This window comes from Tasmannia lanceolata, unplaced genomic scaffold (assembly GCF_043159265.1).
Source record: "Tasmannia lanceolata isolate RefF3 unplaced genomic scaffold, GAP_Taslan_0.1 ptg000003l, whole genome shotgun sequence".
Classification (NCBI taxonomy): Eukaryota; Viridiplantae; Streptophyta; class Magnoliopsida; order Canellales; family Winteraceae; genus Tasmannia; species Tasmannia lanceolata.
Window position 1 is genome coordinate 21,945,580 of NW_027518680.1, and position 19,288 is coordinate 21,964,867.

General features: G+C 40.4%; 1 protein-coding gene across 3 annotated transcripts in view; it reads left to right on the forward strand.

Annotated features, from left to right (window-relative positions):
- The first annotated feature begins 811 nt into the window (after positions 1 to 811).
- Positions 812 to 19,288, forward strand: part of LOC143853851 (protein disulfide isomerase-like 1-6) — a 43,415-nt gene continuing 24,938 nt past the window's right edge. For 2 of the 3 annotated variants that reach the window (XR_013237296.1, XM_077363562.1), the window contains exons 1-3: positions 812 to 1,058; positions 1,158 to 1,818; positions 3,676 to 3,805. Coding sequence is in view for 2 of the 3 variants with exons in the window: in XM_077363562.1 (XP_077219677.1) it covers positions 1,313 to 1,818; positions 3,676 to 3,805 (636 nt within the window). In the remaining variant the exon portion in view is untranslated. The remainder of the gene's footprint in view (positions 1,059 to 1,157; positions 1,819 to 3,675; positions 3,806 to 19,288) is intronic. The other variant, XM_077363566.1, reaches the window with a different exon arrangement.

Sequence of the window (19,288 nt, forward strand, 5' to 3'; positions counted from 1 at the left end):
GATAAGTGGGGTCAGGTTGTATAGAGAGAGAGAGAAGACCTGGCAAGAAGTGAACCGGACCCGTGGGTCGACCTGGCCCGTCCGTATTTGCCGGGGTCCGGGTCACTCCTTTGTGACCTGTTTGAAAATGACCTGCGGGTCCACCCGGCCCGTGAAAACTGGGCCGGTCCGGGTGGACCTGCGGGTGCCCGTAGAGAAGTGAAAAAAGATTTATTTTGGGCTTTTTTTTTGTACTTGTCATGCTTTTTTGGATTTTCTTTGTAGTTTTTTCCGTAATTGTCATATTTTGAAATATTCTTTTGGTATTTTGTTCATAATTTTTCTACTTTGTTGCCTTTTTCTGTAATTTTCTATAAAACTAAGTGCCGCATGATAATTATTTATTATTAGCCACCTTTGCACAAATCGTTTTGCAGTTTGCACCACGTCAAGAATAAGACAAATCTCTCAACATAAATGCAAAAGATGGGCGAGAAGTAGCCTTAGCGAAGGTGGCTAGCAAATCTCTATCTAAACAAAAAAAAATCTTAAAAAACAGAAAAAGAATACAGGAGACCCGCAGGTCCACCCCGCTCGTACAGGTTGGGTCCGGGTCCACACTTCTTGACCTGAAAATTTTTCCGGGTCATTTTGACCCGGCCCACCCATTTGCCAGGTCGAAGAGAGAGTAATGATTGTAACTTGTTTTACCGGTTGTCAAGCCACAACTGGTAAAAAGGGGTGAATTCATTCTTATAGAGGCGAATTTATCACTGCCCAAAAAGTAAGGTTCAACGTGTTAGAGTTCTAATTGCAGTGTCTTCGGCTGTAAAACCTTTAGAAATAGAAGCATTCATTTATGTCTATTTTTGGTTCTGAAAATAACATATGTTCTGTAAACGAGACTTGCTTCGGTATAGAAACTCCCTTGCAGGAACAAGAGCGATGTGATTTCTCTATAGCTGGGACCCATTCCTTTTACGACCTCATTGCTTCCGGAAGTCACGGCTCTCTTTCAGTTTCATTGTATCAGTTCTCTTGACCATTTTCTTATTAAATCAGAGTATTTCTTTTAACAGGTACTTGAGGCCCCCAAAACTACTCTCATTTCTCTTGATTCAATCTATTTTGATTGCCATTTTTCAACTTCTTAACAAACTACTCTCTGTGTGAAACAGATCTGCTTCGAGACAAATTCCCATGTGAAATTCATTCACACCCTTTTCAACTTCTACTTACAAAAAAACACTCCTCAAAAGCTAATTTTTTCTCTTCTTCCAAGCTCTCCAAACAAATCCATTTACAAGAATCAGATCTTTCACTGCTTATCAACATGTCCACAACCAAACCCACTTCCAGATTTATAATTCTCACTCTCACCGTAGTCCTTTTTCTGGGTTTATTTGTCTCTGTCATGGCTTCTGAGCCTGTAATGGATGATGATGATTTGGAGGGTTTTGAAGAGTTATTAGCAATTGACAAAGAGGAAGAGAAGGGGCAATCTATAACTCAAGGTAAATCATCAGAGGCTGAAATTCTACGCAAATCCCAGAGGATAGTTGTTGAACTAAGCAATGAGAATGCCAAAAGGGTGATTGATGGGAATGAGTTTGTTTTGCTTTTGGGTTATGCTCCTTGGTGTCAGAGAAGTGCAGAGATGATGCCACAGTTCGCGGAGGCTGCTATGGCTTTGAAGGAAATGGGTAGTCCGCTATTGTTGGCTAAGCTTGATGCGGAACGCCATGCGAAAGCAGCGGCACTTCTTGGTATCAAAGGCTTCCCAACATTGCTCCTGTTTGTCAATGGGAGTGCTCAATTGTACACTGGTGGATTCACAAAGTAAAATATTCTTCATTCATGTAGTTATTGTTCTTGTTGCTGCTGCTCATTTTTTGTTGTTATATTGATGTATGATGTATGATAGCAATTTAGTTTTTATATGGGATGATCATGCCTCTATACCATTTCCTGGGTGTGCTTTTTCACTTTCTTCTTCTTGTTGGACCCCCCCCCCCCCCCCCCCCCCCCCACACACACACACACACACACACACACACAAACACAAACACACCGACACACCGCGACATTGTGGACCCCATGAGTCGACTCCCTTTTGCCTCGGCTGCATTCTTGTCCAAGTCTGCGTTTTTACTAGGATTTTCTTTGGCCTAGTTTTAGCCTGCATCCGCATTTTAAAACACTGGTTATAACCAGAAGGCTCAGTGTTGGAGTGCAGGTTTCATATGGTTGGTTTTTTCTTGGGTACGTTACTTCAATTGTAATTCTTGTGCTTTGGTCTACTTTCTTATTGCTATTTCTAAGGGTGACTAATAGGAATTCAGTTTCTTTATGTCGATTTATAGTTTTACTCCTTTAAATTTATTTTGGATGGTTCCAGTTCTTCATTTATAGTTTTGATCTTGCTGCTACTGCTAATCTGTTGCTGTTGTCTGATTTTATTATAAGTTTGGGTGTTAAGAATTGCTGACCACCGACGAGATCCGTTGGCTCATCTAAGCGATTTGTCAGGTTTTGAGTATACACACATACATGCATGTTCTACGGTGGGAAACGAATTCGGGAAGCAAACGTGAAACACATAAAGAAATAGAGGGGAAACGAGAAATGGAAAAACGATAGAAAATCGCATGAGAAACGCATTGAGAAACGTCTTAAGAAACGCATTAGAAACATTTCAGAAACTATAGAGGAACACAAATGAAATCACATGAAACACAAGGAAAACACGAAATATATGGTTTTGTAAATTTCAAATTTGTTAATTTCAAATTTTTATTTGAATTGTTCTTATTTTTATTTTTTTAGTACAATATATGCTATTGTTTTCCATTTTAATATCAATTCTACAATTTTTTGCTGTATTTTTTCGAAAACTATTTTGTAAGTTTCACACATGTTTCCCACACGTTTCACATACGTTTTCTACGAGTTTTCCATTTTTCTCAAGGTTTTGTTTACCATGCGTTTAGGAAACGTTTCCCCAATTTTTTCTATCATGTTTCGGGAATGTTTCTGAAACGCGTTTTAGGAGAAAAAAGTTTCCACCCACCCAAGAAGTTTCCAGCTACTCTGGGTTTGTATGAAACCTCCAGAAGCCCTATTGATTTACTTTCTAAAACCCATCCTTTTCGCAGATTAGATGATTACTTGTCCACCTATCTGGTTAACTAAGACAGAAAAAGAATGCTTCTGGTGGATGGTTTGTATGAAACCTTCAGGAGCCCCTTTGATTTACTTTCTAAATCCTGCTCTTTTATAGATTAGACAATTACTTGTCTGCCTATCTGGTTTTCTACTAGATCATATGCCTCCTTATTGGAAAATTATCTGGTATTTTATGAATTGTATATTTTCTATAGAAGTCAAGTCCACGCATCTTTCGATGGGGAAAACATGTAATGTGAGGAAATTGAAGGGAATCCCGATGGGACGTTACTCTCTAATTTGACCATTATGTCTCACAACCTAGTATTTTTGTTTCCATTCGAAAAGTTAGTGTGTATATGGGTACATGCGAATTACAATGTTTTTGGGTACTTGTGAATTACAATTTGGGTGTGCACTTAAATGCATCCTAGGAATCAACTTTTTTGTCACCATTATTTTCCTGAGGGATTATGATATGTAAGTTCTAATTCAACTTGATTTGTCTTTATGGTTGCTGTTGTAAACCAGGGGGGAAATAATAATATGGGCTACAAAAAAAACCGGTGTGCCCGTTATCAGACTATCCTCCACAATTGCGGCAGAAGAGTTCCTTAAGAAGCATGACATATTCGTTGTTGGTTGGTTTGAGGACTTTGAGGTATGAGAACTTATTGGGATCTTTAACCATTAAAAAAAAAAATTTATTGGGATCTTTATGGAAACCTGGAGTCTGCCCTATGAAATATATCTGTGAACATTGCTTTTCTGACTAGATTGCTTTTTTTATTCTCTATTTACTTTTTAATAAGTTGCTTCTTGATTTATAAGAAAAAGAAAGAACCACATATGACGAGTCTAGCACCTTGTTGCAGGTGAAAACCTTATATTACTCCAATTACAGCCGACAAGCCAACTTGGTTTCAGTTTTATAGCTCCTTTTTTTATCGATTGTCAGTTATTTGATTATTATTCTTTGATGGATAGTATAAGATTTGAAAGCATTAATGACTATTTCAAGGATGTCACTACTAAAGCCTTTCAAAATTCAAATCGTTACTGTCTGTTGAAAGCTTTTGGTTTCTATTAATCTTCAGATTTTAACATGTAGTATGGTCCCTTGAGCTTCTAGATGTGTTTCTAGACCATGTAGCATGGTCGCTAGATGCTTATTTATGGACACGGGAAGCAAAGATATGGCTCAGCCTTTCCCATAATGCATGACCGATGGTCATGGGTATCTCCTACCTTGAGTTACGTAAAGAGTCATATATAAATAGTTATAAATAATTTTATCTTAGAAGGCATTAATATTATATTGATTACAATATCTTTAAGATTTACAGGCTCAAAATTTAAATCGTAATTATGCGACAATAGCTAACAATAAGAATGAAGTTAATTCAATGAGAGTGACATATATTTAAAGAATGGCAGTTACTTCAACAAATAGAACTCTAAGCCCTTATCTTAGTACGCTAGTTATGGATGAGCTTACAGAGGGTATCCAGGATGAGGTGCCGAGTATTTTTTTTTGTAGATGACATAGTATTAATCGACGAAACCGACGCAGGAGTAAATGCTAAGTTAGAGTTGTGGAGAACTACTTTGGAATCCACAAGTTTTAGACTGAGTAGGACTAAGACAGAGTATATGGAGTGCAACTTTAGTAATGTAAGGAGGCGGGACGAGGATGTAGTAAATATGACTAGACAGGAGGTACCTAAGAGGGATATCTTTCGTAAATGCTAAATTAGAGTTATGGAGAACTACTTTGGAATCCAAAGGTTTTAGACTGAGTAGGACTAAGACAGAGTATATGAGTGCAACATTAGTAATGTAAGGAGGCGGGATGAGGATGTAGTAAATATGACTGGACAGGAGGTACCTAAGAGGGATATCTTGTTAGAGTTGGTGCCTTAAAACCAGTATATTTCGCATGCCAATCAATAAAAGTTTCTTTTCATGACAATTTATGGGTACTAAAAAGTTAAATATGTGTGATATGTTACTTATTGTTAACACGTATTTGTCCTTAGGTAGCAAAGTAGGAAACCCATGCTCATGAATTCACAGATCCTAGGGAGCAAGGAGATATGGGATTCCAGTTTTTGCAGACCTTAGTAGTTCCTAGTTGGGGTTGAGGTTGGACACATCCTCCTGTATACAACTAGCATCTATCTTGCCTACATGCACGAGATGTGGAGTGACTTATCTCAATCACTTGGGTAGTGGACCCTAAGCAAGATAGAATGGGTACGACAATGAGATTGCGTACTGAACATGATCACATTAGAATAGTTTGTGGACATGAGACAGTTGAGCTATTCTACCAGACATGACCCTTTACATGTCCTTTGACCTGAGGGGTCATATTGGTCTGTTGGCGAATCTCTCATTTTTGGTCTATCTAACCGTGATTCACTTGGAGTTACCAAAGGGTAGTACTGGAGTGTTCGACAAACCTTCGAGGTCAATAGTGATACCCGACATGGAATTCTCCACCTGTTTTATAGGATAGCATCTACGGTTTTGGTCAGAGCAGTAGGCATAGAAAAATACCTGGCCTGGTGGATTTGATAAAGTGTTTATCAAAAGGATTTCACAAAATAAGTTTTGAAATAGTTTTAGCAAATGCATTTGCGGGCCGACACTGCTTGACTGAAAGGTATACAGTGAGTGAGCCCAGGGGGTAGTTGATGGCCACCTCCCGTAGGACTCAACTTGGTAGATGTGGACTTGCACATTTGATGTGATTAGGGGTATGATGATTTGACGGTTATCTTCAGGGTCACGTCTCGATGGAGGCTACTGATTCAATGCGATTGTAGCATTAGCTACGGAACAATAATCGTAGTGGGGCCCACTTGTGGTTCTGCATGATCCACCGTTAAATCCCTGCTATGATCCCACTCACTACTCGATTGACCTATTATTATCTATTAGATAGAGGTCCCGCATTTATTTGGTTGCTCACACGAACTAGTTTCGTGGCATTGGATGCATTGAAAGGATATACACAATGTATATAGTATATATGCATTATTAAATCTCAAAAGTCCGGTAAAAAAAATCTCATAATTTGGTTTCTAACATTTTTTCATCTTGTCAGGCACTTGTTCAACGCGCTTGTCAATAGACTAGTCAGCACATGCATTTCAGCCGATGGTGATTTTCTTCTAAGTAAATGTTGGATCTTTTAATAAAAAGGTTTTTTTAATAGGCGGTCTTGGCCAACATCCCGATCTACCAATTGTCTGTCTTCAAATGTCCTATGAGCATAGTTAAGCGAATTGAAAGCATTCAGAGAAGATTCCTTGAGGGGGGTGTGAATGAGAAAAGGAAAATGTCCCTTGTCAAGTGGAAGGAAGCTTGTAAACCTTTAAAATCGTGCGGTTTGGGGATTAGAAGAATAAAGAAGGTAAACTTAACTCTTGGGCAAGTGGCTCTAGAGATTTGGTGAGGAAAGCTAGCATTTGTGGGTTCGCCTGATTGAAGATTAATATGGAAATGTGCCTGGAAATTGGGTGCCTGATGATAAGTTTAAGTGTAGGGGTGTGATCGTGTGGAGAGATGTTCTGAACCAAAAGTTTAAATTTAATAATGGGATTCGCTTCAGGGTGTACTTCAGGGAAAGGGTTAGATTCTGGACCGTCTTGTGGTGTGGGGAGTCCTCGTTAAAAGATTTGTTCCCTAATCTTTTCTTGATAGCTTTAAACAGGGAAGCATGGGTTTCAGATTATATGCTGCATGGGGAAGATGGTACTGCCTGGAACTTCAACTTTTGCAGGAATTTCTTTGATTGGGAGGTAGAGAGAATAGCTCGGTTGTTGGAGATTCTTGACTCACATTACATTAGTAGGTTTGGGGTGGACAAGAGGGTTTGGATTTGGTGCACTTTAGGGGAACTCAACGTCAAGTCTTTTTACCACCTGCTCACTCCTTGCACGGGATCTTTGCAGGCGGCCAAAGTTTGGACCTTGCCAGCTCTTCCTCGGGTTTGCGCTTTCTTTTTCTCGACAAGTTTGGACCTTGACACCAGTTGATCACTTAAGAAGACGGAAAATGCTGATAGTGGATCATTGTGCGCTATGTATTGAGGCGGGAGAATCGGTGGACCATCTTCTTTTGCATTGTAAGCTTGCTCGACTGGTGTGTAGGGTCCTTCAGAGATTTGGTTTGGCATGGGTTTTTCTCGCTAATTTGTTGGATTTGATATCTTGCTGAGACCTCTCCTCTTGGCGTCAGAAAGGTAATTTTTATGGAAGTTACCTCTGCTTGCTAAGATATGGTCCCTTTGGAAGGAAAGGAATGCTAGAATCTTTAAAGGTTTGACAAAAAGTCCCCATTGTGTTTCCACTTCAGTCTTCGCCCTAACTATATCTTGGGCTAGAGCACTCCCTAGTTTTAGATTTATTTCAGCTTATGATCTTTGGTTTGGTTGGACGGTGGTATGTTCGAGTGGAGAAAGTGAGAAGGTGGGTGGCCCCAAGTGGTGTCCTCCTCCACCTCCTGGTTTTCTTAAAATTAACTTTGACGGTTCAAGCTTGGGTAACCCAGGTCTTTCAGGGATTGGAGGTCTTCTTAGAGATGAGCAAGGCGCAACAATATGGGCTTTCTCAGGTCCTATAGGTGTGGCGGATTCTAATGAAGCAGAGATTAGGGCGGCTCTACAGGGTATTAGACATGTCGGATCTACCAATCTGGCTAAGGTATTAGTGGAGGGGGATTCACTTAATGTCATAGGGTGGCTCAAGGGAAGCAAGGCTTTCCCTTGGAGTTTCGCTGCTTGGACTGACGAATTTATGGACCTGATTAGAGGTGTGGATGTGGCTTTCCATCATGTTAACAAATGCCGAGGCGGACAAATTAGCTATAGATGGGGTGGGAAGGCAGGAGTTGAAGCTTTTTGATTTCTTTCCCCCTTAGGTCTTTATCCATTTGTATCATATCATTCCTGTATTGCCCCTTGGGTCGGCTTTCTTAGTCGGCTTTGTACTTTATTCTATCTTTTTCATTTATGATATCTTTACCATACAAAAAAATATTTGGTTCATATAATTATTTCTTATATCTTTTTAGTAATTTTTTTTAATTTTTTTTAAATATTTAACTATTAAAAAAATTCTCCAACCCTTCCTGCTTCCCACCTTCCTGAGAGCCTTCGCCTCCCGCTTCTCGCTTCCCGCTTTGGCAACCTTGGTCTGAACACATTCTAAAATAAAGAAATAACTGAAATCTAGGCCCCAAAATCCACCAAACTAAGGAAAAGTCTCAAGGCAAATAGGTACAAGGTGTGGATGATCAAAGGGTACTAGTGAAATCAATATCAAGGGTTTGATATGGCTAAAAGTAACAAAGGTAGGATCTCACCCCGTAAGTAGGCATTTCATCCTCAAATATCGCATGAAGGGGCCAAGAGAAGTGGTGGAACGGTTGAGAAGCTGATCAGACAAGGTAGACTGCAACCGTCACCAAACAAGAGAGCCAAGGGGAGAATATGATGTGCATATGCACATGCGACCCTCGGAATTGGAGAATAGGATCAATAAGGAATAAGGAGCAAAGAAAAGAATGGGGAAAGGGGACTGTTTTACGGTGAACAGTGTTGGTGGGAATTTGAATAATAAGGAAATCTGTAGAGTTGCTTCAAGGCGCGTATCGCTTTCCTTAAAACAAATTTCGCCCCAACCAATTTTGTGCATAGGGGATCTGCGAATTGCCTCCAAGATTCAATGAAGCCTTGTAGGAAGATCCTACAAAAGTTTGATGACACTTTGCACAAGTGGAATCAAACCCAAAATGCCTTTTTAAGAACTTCAAGCCTCAGAGAAAAAGCACTAAAACTGTTTCTGCAGAAAACAATTTTTAGTGCACTGTGTAATGAACAAAATAACTTGAAAATTAAGGGAATAGGAGATTGCTAGAGAGAGAAATAAAAGTACAGCAATAACTGATTTTTCAGTGTAAAAAAGACAAATTTCTGCTCTTTTTATAGAGCATTAGATGTCTATTCATTAAGGAAAACATCCCTTCAAAACATCCCTTGGATTGGTTTGAATAATGACCATTCGATCACAACCTTTTGTGATTTAAGTGGTTTGGATCATCCACAAGGTGTCTCTTGTGTTTGAAAAACATCCATGACTGTTGGGAACCAAAAGACATGAAAAAAAGTTTGAAAACGGAAGTGAAAAGCCATGTTCACTTCTTCCCAACGGATAGTTTTTCGAACAGTCGCGGTCGACCGGGCTACCGCGGTCGCCCGCCGGCATGCTTCTGTCCATTTTAATTTTTACGATCCAAAGAACCGCGGTCGACCGGACTTTCCGCGGTCGCCCGCCCACACCTTTCTGGAAATTATTCACGTTTCCAGAAACCAATCCGCGGTCGCCTGTGATACCCTGGTCGACTGGCCCTGTCTGAAAATTGTTTTTCTAATTTAAATAAAACTTGTGAAAATTCACTTAAAAAAAAAACTTGAGAAGATTCACTTAATTTTCTCAATATCATTTTGCATAATCTCTAACAAACAGTCCCTAAACTGACTATGAACTGCCAAACCGCAAGAGAGGACACAGGGGGCGGGGGGAATAGTGGATATTTAAGAAGGAAGGAAAGAGACGCAAAAGATGGGCTGTTGCAGCCGTGGACTGCAATAGTTGCAGGGTTAGGTTAGGGAAACTGCCTCGGGGAAGGGGAGAGAAACAACAAAAGGGAAATGAGAAGGGAGAAAGGAGGGAGGAGGAATAGAAAAGGGGAGGAGGAAAGAGGAAGAAAGGAAGGGGAAATGAGAAGCAAAGGAGAAGATGAGTAAGAAAAAAGAAGGAACAAGGGTAGAGAAGAGAGAAGACGGAAGAAAAAGATAGGAAGGAGAAAAGGGGAGAAGATGTGGAGAGGGAAGATGAGAAGAAGGAACAAGAGAGAGGAGGTAGAGGGGAGAAAGAAACCCTATGGTTTCTTACCTAGTGGCTAGGGAGAAGACTCCCTTCTTGCGCTAATTGAGGAGCGGGGGGAGGGGGGGGGTGTGTTTACTCGCTCTCTTCCTCTACATGAATTCCCCTCATAGTGAAGTAAACTCTTCTCTGTTTCTGTTGTTCTTTTCTGGGTTTGTGTCATTGTTCTTTTGCTTTCTCGATTTGAATTCAAGGCAATCTTTTCTCAGTTGCTTGATCATTCTTCTTGTCATTCTCTTAGAATTCCTTCTTATGCCTATTATAAATCTTCACATGACTGAATTAAATAAGATTACAGAATACAATTGCAACAATTCAGAACTGAACTGTATGCAAATTGTAGATTGCACCTGTATATAACCTTGCAGTTTCTGCAACAACTGATTTTTCTCAGATTTGTCCACAACAAAACTTGTTTCAAATAACTGAATCCCAGATCTGTTCTTCTCCTTTAAGATTTTCTTCATATTTTTTTACCTGAAATTTAGTTGAGATCCAGACTGATCTGCTCGAATTCCCTAACTATTTGCGTTTAAACTCGAACTCGATAATTCTCTGTTCCTATGAGCTGCTCCAGGTAGAAGTCAAGAGTACTGTTTGCATCTAAAACTATGTGCATCTAAAACTAGTGCAGTCTACACAGTCATTAACAGATCTGAACTCCCGATTGAATATCGCTGTAATCGAAAGTTCAAGATCTTGAACTCTTGTGCCTTCTTGAATTGATTTTTCATACTGAAGTCTTTCTCCTTTACATTTGTAGACTACAATAGTTTTAGAATTCTAAAATTGTTTCTCACAGGGTGGTGCTCCTTGTTCGGTTACTGTTAAATGAAGTCCAATTGGTCACGTGTTTATTCTTAGCTCAGCCTCCCTTGATAGGTACAAATCGGTCCTCGCACTTAACAATCAAACCAGATCCAAAAACATTTGATTTGTTGATCATCTCTGGAACTGCCTAGGGATGTCGATCATTTGTTCAATACTCAAGATTTGAGGACTTGCCCTCAATTGCTCTACCATTCTGTCTCTGTTTCTGTTTTTTTTGCCCGGTGGCTCCTTTCACAAACTCTCCCAAAGATTACTTCTGGTCACACCTAAGAAGACAGATTTGGATCTGTTTTCAAGAAACTCCTCAAACCAGATTAGTCCCTGCATATTGGATGAGAGTCAAGTTTAGTGCTTGATTCTGATTGGGAGTTATTTCCAAAGCAAGAGTTCATTTCATTCCAAAGAGGGTTCAGATCTGTACTAACACTTCGGAGAATTCTTTTGTTTTCTGTTCTTCTCCAAGATTGGAACCAGTCCAAAGTTTTCTATGAACTGTTCATGTTACATACTTTGGCTTAGGGCTGCAAACGAGCCGAGCCGAGCCGAACATTGGGTTGTTCGTGCTCGGCTCGTGATGAGCTTTTTTTTTTTGAGCTCGTGTTCAGCTTGCCAAATTTTCACAAAGCTCGAGCTCGGCTCGGCTTGTTTAGTAAACGAACGAGCCCAAGCCGAGCTTTTAATGAGCCGAGCCTAAAAAATCAAATAAATATCACTAAGTAACATTGGGTTTTTCTTACTTGAGACAGCCCCCTCTAGTGTAGTTATGGCTGCTCTTTTACACTTGAAGAGGCTGTTCCAAGTAAGAAAAAGAGGTGAATATACATTTCCCTAAACGAAGATGGGAAACTTACCTTAAATGTCTTGTTATACTGGAAGGGAAATCCCACGTCCAAACCTATGCCCATGCCCACGCCCACGCCTAAATTTACACCCGCCGCCGATAGAGAGGGAAAAAAATCGTTTCTGGCCGGCTAAATCTCCGGCTGAAAGAGAGGGCAGAGGAAGAAGAAGTGTTGCAGAGAGCTTTTGTGTAGAAATGAGAGAGGGAGGAGGGAGAAGCTCATTCAGCTTCTTTTTTTGTTGTTGGAAATGACAACCCCCTGACTTGTAGAAGAAGTACTGACTTTTGCTACTTTCCCTCTGACATTTTGGAATTTGGTCTTTATCTTTCATTTTTAAGATAACATTTCCTATACACCATTGGATGGAAATCCAACGGTGATACCCCTTCCGCACAAACCTCACGGGTTCTCACGGCCCCTATTAAGTGTATAACCTTAGGGTTTCTTTAGAAGTTAAATGGAAGGCTGAGATTATTTTCAATCGACGGTTTGGATCATCCTATAGTGTGGTCAGTTCAGTACTGAAAAATAAGGGACTATATATAAAATAATAATATCTTGTCTTGTACTATTGATTGCAAAAATGACCTTCTCCTTTTTTGCTAACTTTTTTAGGAGATTTTATACCGTGTAAGCCCTTATACTCCCTTGTTTTTTACAAAGTACTGTAAGGATCTTTAATTCTTTATGAGTTTTCTATAATGCGTAGATGAGATTTTATAACTAGCTTTAAATCTCGGCTAGGCTCGGCTCTGCTCTGATTTATGAACCGAGCCTAAAAAGTTCACGAGCTTTTCCGAGCCGAACTATACAAAGCTCAAGTTCGGATCGTTTATTTGATGAGCCTAATTTTTTGGCTCGGATTCGGCTCCTTTAGTAAACGAACGAGCCCAAGCCAAGCTTTTAATGAGCCGAACCCAAACATGTTCGTGATCCGGCTCGGTTCATTTGCAGCCCTACTTGGGCTTGAGTCTTGAAACTTCAACTCATGAATTGCTTGAATCAATTCGAACTAGAACTCTACTTCCCGGTAGTCGACATCAAGTGGTGCCTTTTGGTATACCCGCTTTAGAAAGGTTTCCAATTGAGCTACTGCCCGCTGTTGTTTTAATTTCCACACTAAAGATTTGTTAACATCAATTGGATTCATACATTACTTGAGTGATCTGGAAGTCACATGACTGCACGCTCACTTCAGTTTCACATGTTCTGGAAATTAAGCTAGTTCAGATCTTGGTTGTTCAATTGAAACAAGATCTCTGGCAATGAGTTTGATTTAAAAAGAAATTGGTACCGGTACAGGTTGGAAACTGCATCCTGAAATTCAACTTGAATACAGCTTCCACTTCTTATTTGCTTGGTCTCTGTCAGCTTCAACCTCTTACTGAATTGTCAGATACTGCAGTGACAAAATTCTACTTGTACGTGCAAGTTGCACTTCCTATAAAGAACCATATCTCCATAGTGGTTCGGATTAGTCTCAGGTCCAATACAGTTCTACAGGTTGCTTGTGTTAGCAGCTATAGATTCCAGTTACTGGATCAATTACCTAAAGGACAGATCTGCCATGAAGCCACAAGGATTAAGAAGGAAAATTTGGGAAGACGGGGATTGTGACTTTCAATTCAGGAAGTGAACTACCGATCTTTAACAGCACCATAAACTTCAGGGAGGCCAATGTTCAGATCTAAACATTATTCCTTCCATTGCATTGGTAGGGCGCAGTTCAGATCTAATCTGACCATGAGGGTCATGCGTGGGAGCTGCCTTTTCATGATTAACACTCTAGGACCTGTCTAGATGTGGAAACAAGTCCCAATGTGAACTGTCTACAACCATAGCACCAAACCTGCTGATCTCATCTACGCTAAAGTACTATGGTCAGCATCTTCAATTCAATCAATGAGGTTCAGTTGGTTCATAAATGAAGAGAAGGTGACATTTAGCTAAACCTCTAGAAAGCAAGCCTATTGGCAGCAGTTTGGGATAAGTTGGGAACTGATTTGAAGGGGATAGAGCAGCGGGCACCAGTTCAGAGTTGAGTTTTGGTTTCCGCTTGATTTCCAGTATAGTTTTTTCTCCAAATTGACATTGGGCACTGGCACCGAATTACCACATGACCACCTATGGAGCCATCATTGGTTCCTTACATCTTCGGCTATGTTGCCTATGATGGTTGTGAGGCTGAGTGTCTAAATGGGTCAATGCTCTCGATGCGTATCACAGATATTACAGCATGAACCATTGTGAGATATTACAGCATGCCAGAGAGATTGTCAAACTATGCGCAGAGTTCACGTGACTGCACATGGAGAGGGAGCACTCTAAGATGGGAGAGCCTCTTTTTCGCAGATGGGATGAGGTGTGGGATCAGTTCTTCCATCGGTACGGGATCAGTTCATGAGATTCTATGCACCCATGGCTTATAGGTGGAGACTTGAAGCAGCTTCCCGTCGTGAACGGGAAGCCAGGCTTAAAGCGGCGACAAATGATCTCCGTTCTTTCATTGAGCAGTGACGGAGGCGCTCAACACCTGTATGTGCACGCTCCCTTCCTCCTAATGAGGCTGATGTTACAGATGATGAGGCTGGTAGTGAGGAAGAGGTAAAGGATGAGGCGTCGAACTCCATTGATGACTCACTTGCATAGTTGTCAGAGGAGCCAATCACAGAGGATCACCTTGAGACATAGGATAGCCTTGATACATAGGCTAGTGTTGAGTCCGGAGACAATGTCTTGATTGATGAGGCATTGCCAGAGCCTGTTAAGCAGGAGCATATTAGAGAGGATTTCTCCTCTTTGTAGGTTGGGATGATGAGGAACTGATGCAGATGGTAGGGTGGGGCTCTAATGTGATGCACCGGGTTAATGCCCAAAGAGGATAGTAAGTGGCTGCAATATAAATGTGTAAGTTCATCCAAATCAAAGAACTGATGCCTTTGAAATCGTTTTAAATCCCTTAGATATGGACAGATCTATGAAAGAGGGTATTTGCAATGGTATGCAAAAAGGATTCCTCATTTAGAACACCCAAAACCTGGCAGATCAAAGTCTCTTGTGAAGCTTTGCTCAAAGAACAAAATTAGAGGACCTGAAACGATCTCCAGCAACTGGTTTTCGTTAGGTCATTCAATTCCTTCATTTCAGTCCCTTTAGGAACATTTAACAGTCACTAGAAGTGCGCGATTTTGGAGGAATGCAAACGTACAACATCACTTTAGTAGGGACTAAAGAGGAATAGTTGCAGCTACTACAATACATTGAGCCTTTTATAAACACAACAGATCCCATAGTGGAAGAGAACATCCAGTAATGAGCAGCTAACTGTGGCAATCAAAAGGCAATCTTCTATGTCTTAATGATATTCCAGATGAATGAGCAGGCTTCTATGTCTTGATTCGGTTTTGAGATTAATCTCTAGATGAATGAGCAAGCTTCTATGTCTCAATGACATTCCAGAACGTGAGCTCAGAATGAATAGTCATCAATTGCTGCTCCTTATTTGCATTCAGTGGCAATAAGAAGTATCAGAATTAGGTGACCTATAACCATTAGTCAATTTTCAGCAAACCGAATCACACTACGATGTCACACAAGGATGCTAATGGATTCTAGGTGATCCATATTTAAAGCAAGTAGTGTAGAAACTCCAATCATAGGCTATAGTTCCATATCCAAGTGTTACTTTCATCCACTTTCTTAAGAATCTAAAGGGAATAAGATCCAAGCCTCAGAATGATTTTGAAAGCTTTAAATTTAGTGAATTAATCAAAACCCATGCATCACCATCCAAAATAACCTATACTCAGTTGTTAAACCGAGAGCAGATCCAATTTCCAAAATTAGATGGTTTTAGTCAATTATAAGCTGGACTGCTGGAACGCCTTGAGGCAGATCCTATGAAAAGTCGTAGCAATCCATTTGAGGGGAAGGTAGCTGTATATAAATGCACTTACAGAGTATAATTGCAGACGAAAATGGCATTAAAATGTCCAATGAATTAGAGGCTTCCAGCAATTTCATAGTGAAGAGAGGTCACGAACTGATCTTTCTCCTTTGATCTCCAAATGATGATTTTCTTCAAGACTCTTCAAGTCGATTTTTGCGAGGGATTGCAAGAATCAGAGATTGAATTAATAACCTTGTTGAAAACAAAGGTTAGAAGATGGTGATGGAGAAGAGAACTGGAATTTCAAGCTTTAAGAACCTTCTCCTTGGACGAAATTTGCAAGGGAAATTTTCCCTCCAAATCCCCAATTTTTAGATCTAGGTCTAGCTACACAAACACCATTCAAATTCTCATTTCAAAATCCAAGTCTCTCAAAATCTCACATATGGTGGGAAATAATCTATTTATAGGCAATTATAAAGTACAATGACAAAAACGCCCCTAGCTACTCAAAAATGACAAAATGCCACTATCACTAGCAAAATAACCAAAATGCCCCTACTAACATAAAAGGGCAATAAGGGACATGGAAAAATGGCAAAATGACTACACTACCCTATGAGCAATGCAACAAAAGGGGAAATCCTATTCTAATGAGCTGTGATGGGTCGATGTGATCATTGCCATGCTCCTGCAAGAGGAACCCAGTGCCAGTGTTGACATTACGTCGGATGGCCAGATTGAGAAAATTGAGATGACAGAGGCAGAGATAGTGATGAAAGGTGTAGACATTATTGCTCTTTCAGGGGTGATTTCCACTCTTGTTGTTGAGCAGGGTAGGACTGTCCTACGTAAACATGGGAGGTAGGATGAACACAGTGGGATGACATGGCAGGAATTTTTGAATGTTGAGGAAAATTTTATAGCAAGGGACTTACATGGAATTCAAGGAAAGAACAGGGACAATTCACCAGTACGACTGCTCTAATGGTGGGAGGTACGGCCAAGAATGGATCAAGGTGACATGACTAATGGGCCCAGAATGAAGCTCCTTGCTATAGAGAGCTTCGTGTTTGATCCCGACATCGGCATCACCACTCTCTTTGGCTGAGTAGAGAGGGATGGCATCCCTGCTTGCTTGATGACCTGAGTCTATACTCATTCTTGCCTGAAGGAACTGAGCTTGAGGAAAAGCTTTGTTCTAAGGGGAGAAAGGGAGAGGAAAGACGGGGGTGTTTGGTGTGGTGTAGGATGTAGAGCAGGTCCCGACCAAAGGGTACGGGCTTCATTTGGCCTAGGGTAGTTGTATTTTTTCCCCTCTTGTATGTGTGTGGGGGTGTGTACATGTAAGTACGCATTGTTCAGGGGTCCGTAGGGGTGTGAGTTTATGTTGGTGCATGGTGTGTAGCACAGTGTATTGGGGAATTGGTGTATGATGTGTGCAAGGTTTTAAATCTCGGTTTCGGTACGAAATTTCGGACGAAATCTTGTAAAAATTTCGGAAATTTCCGAAACGTTTCACCGAAATTTCCGAAATTTCGGGTGAAATTTTGTACTTCACCGAAACGTTTCACCGAAATTTCCGAAATTACGAAACGTTTCGGCCGAAATTTCCGAAACGTTTCGGCGAAATTTGGTACTTTTCCGACTCACTATGAATTTCGTTTCGTTTTCCACCGAAACCGAAATATTTCGGCCGAAACGAAACGTTTTGGCCAAAATTTAAAACCATGGATGTGTGTGCATTGTAGAGGTGAGTGTAACTTGCCACAACAGAGGCTTGGACATGGGATGTTTATGCAATAAAAGAGAAATGTAAAGCATAGTTTTAAAACTCCCCCGCGTCCGCGGCGACTCCCCCTAGTTGACTCCCTTTTACCTTGGCCGTTTTTCGCATTACGCCGCATCCGCACCGAAACCGAAACATGGTTTCGTGCCGAAATTTCGGCCGAAATCATGTAAAAATATGATTATGATTTCGTTTATTTTTTTTTATTTCGACTGAAATGTCTAAAATTTCGGTGTCAATTTCAGCGATTTCGTTTGAAATTTCAGCAATTTCGGTGGAAATTTTGTAAAAAAGTCCAAAAATGAAATTTCGGTGAAATTTTGGTAAAATTTTGGTGAAATCTTGTAAAGAAAAGACTTCATGTGAATTTCGTTTCGGTTTGTGCCTAAATTTAAAACCATGGTTTTGCCATAAGAGTCAATAAAAACTCCTTTGACTCTCCCGAATTATGACCGCGTCAACCGAGTACTCAGCTGTGTCAACCGAGTAGTCAACCTCGTCGTGCCGAGTCGACTAGGATTTTCTTCAGCCGCGTTCCGCGCCGCATTCGCATTATTAAACACTTGTAAAGTGGCTGAGCATGTGGAGAAGAGAGTGAAGGAGTTGTGGATCTTTGAAGACCATGCAATTACCCATGTGGCTGTTGTAACAACCTCATCTACATCGGCTTAATATAGCTGGTTATTTGCTGTGCAAACCTCATCCGCTGGAATTGGATGGCCTTCCAACTGTCTAGAAGTCTAGAAGATTCATTTGCTTCTGTAAGTAGAGAAAAGAGGAGGAGTTGAGGGAGTTTTGAAGGTTGTTAAAAGTTTTGGTCGTGTGATTTGTGAAGCTCTTTGAGAGCTCATTAGAGATTTGTTTTAGAGAGAGTTTTCTTCTAGGCAGTGAAGAGGTTCCTTCACAAGAGTAAGGCCCTCTTCTCTCTTTACATAAATTCCCTGTTGAGTGAAGTAAACTCTTCTCTGTTTTTGTTCTTTTCTGGATATTTATCAATGTTCTTTTCTTGCATTAATTCTCTCTCTCTCTCTGTCTCTGTCTCTCTCTCTCTCTCTCTCTCTCTGTCTCTGTCTCTCTCTCTCTCTCTCTCTACATGAATTCCCTGTAGAGTGAAGTAAACTTTTCTTTGTTTCTCAGTTTGAATTCAAGGGAATCTTTTCTCAGTTGCTTGATCATTATTCATGACATTCTTTTAGTTTCTCAGTTACTTGGTTAAATAAGATTACTTGATACAGTGGCAACACTTTAAAACTGAACTGTCTACAAATTGCAGATTGCACTTGTATAACCTTGTAGTTTCTGCTACAATCGATTGTTCTCATATTTGTCAACCACAACTTGGAGAAATTATATGGTGCCCGACCGTCAAGTAGCGTGAAGGTGGTACTTCAAAAGTACCACCCTTGATATTTGATCCAACAGCAGCCTCTTAAAAAGTGGGCTGCTGTTGGATCAAATATCAAGGGCAGTACCTTTTTGACGGTACTTGACGGTCGGGCATCATATAAAAACTTCCACAACTTGTTTCATATAACTGAATCTCAGATATGTTCTCCTTGAGATTTCAGATGTTCTTTTTTTTTTTCATGAAACTTCGTTGAGATCCAGATTGATCTGTTCAAATTTCCTGACTGTTTGCAATTAAACTCGAACTCGACAACTCTCTGTTCATGTGACCTGCTCCAGGTAGAAGTCAAGAGTAACACACCTGTTAGCAGATCTGAACTCTTGATTAAATATCTCTGTAATCGAAAGTTCAAGATCTTGAACTCTTGTGCTTTCATGAATTGTTTTTTCTTGCTGAAATCTTTCTCCTTCCTTTACCTCTATAAACCAT